A 1,705-nucleotide genomic window follows, 5' to 3' on the forward strand; every position below is an offset into this window, starting at 1 on the left:
ATATTGATAAAAGACAATTTTCATTGGCGGTGCCGCACTTTCTTAATCTTAGTATTCGCAAAATGTTCGTTCACATGACTGAAGAATATCAAGTCCAATTGATTGAGGACTTGGGAAAATTTGATCAATTAGTTATTAATATTTAGTCAAGTGGACTAGTTATAATTTTTTTGATTAAATTTTATTAGAAGTGTTTTTGACTCAAACTTGTGGTAACTTTTTAAAATTTCGTTATTCAATAATATTTAACTATTGATTTTTCTTGTAAATAGTTAGAAGTCAGTGATGTTTGTTAATTTTTATCTTAGTGTATTTAACTTCTAAGTTAATATTTACTCACTAATGTATGTTTTCCCCCTACTTTATAGGTTATTTGTAAGAGTAGTTGGGAGATATGAGCATATCAAGTACAATTTATGTTCAATTTTTAAAATTAAATTAAAGTTAGATGAAACAATTACTTAAGTGAAGAACAAATAACTTTGTAATAATTTATTATGGGATTTTATAATTTTTGTTTATTTGATAAGATTGAATAAACAATTGGGGCTATTTTAATAGTTTTACAACTTATGAGATTTTTTATGTTTATGAGAAAATATACAACACAAAAATTTCATATCGCATGTCCAAAACAAACCTTCAATTTCATCTCATGATTCCATATCATGAATACCATATCGCATGGCCAAACGGGCCCTAAGACAAAAGAAATAACCGAAAAAACAAAATAGCCATTACAAAAATAAATTATTGGTCAATAGTTCGATTGGGACAGCGACAGTAGAGAAATATATATATATATATTATTTTTTTATATATTTTTTTCGTACAGCCGAGGAATAGAGTATATGTAGTCACGGCAAGAGCATTTCTAATTTTTAACGGAAGGAATAAGATTTTCACCTCCATATTAAATTCACACTCGATGCACATTGAATTTGAGCAAATATCCTGGAGCAGAAGGGCCAAGCCGGTTGCCCGTTCTACCCTTTATCAATCAAATCCGACGGTGGAGATAACTCGACATTGTCAACAGTCAACTGATTTATAATTATTTTTCACCAAATCCTCTGAATAATCATCAATGGCGTCTTCAGCTTCAACTACTAACCATCACGCGAAAATGTCTCTGCTAAATCGAAGGTTTGTAGTTGTAGGCTTGATTGTTCTACTGATCTTTGCCGTATTCAGTGAAGCTGAAGCATCGTATGGAGCTTACAAAGTCAAAGTCATCAATGAATTCCCTCACGACCCCGAAGCCTACACCCAGGTTCATTAGTTTTTCGCGATTTCCTCTATTTTTCAACATAAGCATTATGATTTCGAGTTTTCTGGATTATACAATTGGCGGAAATGAGAAATTTAGTCGCTGATCACGATAGCTCTGCTAGTGTTGTTCGTCCCCAAATTTTCGGTAAAATGTACTTTCTGGTGACGGTAGCTTTTTACTTGGATTTTTTTTAAAAGTTGAATCTGAAGCAATTTGATGATATTTTTGAGTTCTATGAAACTTTTTATGATTCAACATTATATTCTGTCTACTTGCAATTATAGTTTTTGCTTACTTTCAATAAAATTTACTTAATTATTTGTCTTTGGTTCCTGACGCGATGTGTTTATCCTTCAGGGGCTTCTCTATGCAGAAAATGACACACTCTTTGAATCAACTGGACTTTACGGACGTGTGAGTTGACTTATATAT

General features: G+C 31.7%; 1 protein-coding gene across 2 annotated transcripts in view; it reads left to right on the forward strand.

The window, feature by feature from the left end:
- Window positions 1-975: 975 nt before the first annotated feature.
- LOC102603917 (glutaminyl-peptide cyclotransferase-like) overlaps window positions 976-1,705 on the forward strand; it is a 6,647-nt gene continuing 5,917 nt past the window's right edge. Inside the window, exons 1-2 of one of the 2 annotated variants that reach the window (XM_015303110.1) lie at window positions 976-1,273; window positions 1,631-1,687. In XM_015303110.1, coding sequence (XP_015158596.1) covers window positions 1,088-1,273; window positions 1,631-1,687 — 243 coding nt within the window. In that variant the 5' untranslated portion in view covers window positions 976-1,087. 2 annotated transcript variants of the gene reach the window in all.

Source organism: Solanum tuberosum, unplaced genomic scaffold (genome assembly GCF_000226075.1).
Source record: "Solanum tuberosum cultivar DM 1-3 516 R44 unplaced genomic scaffold, SolTub_3.0 scf00400, whole genome shotgun sequence".
In the NCBI taxonomy this organism is placed as follows: Eukaryota; Viridiplantae; Streptophyta; class Magnoliopsida; order Solanales; family Solanaceae; genus Solanum; species Solanum tuberosum.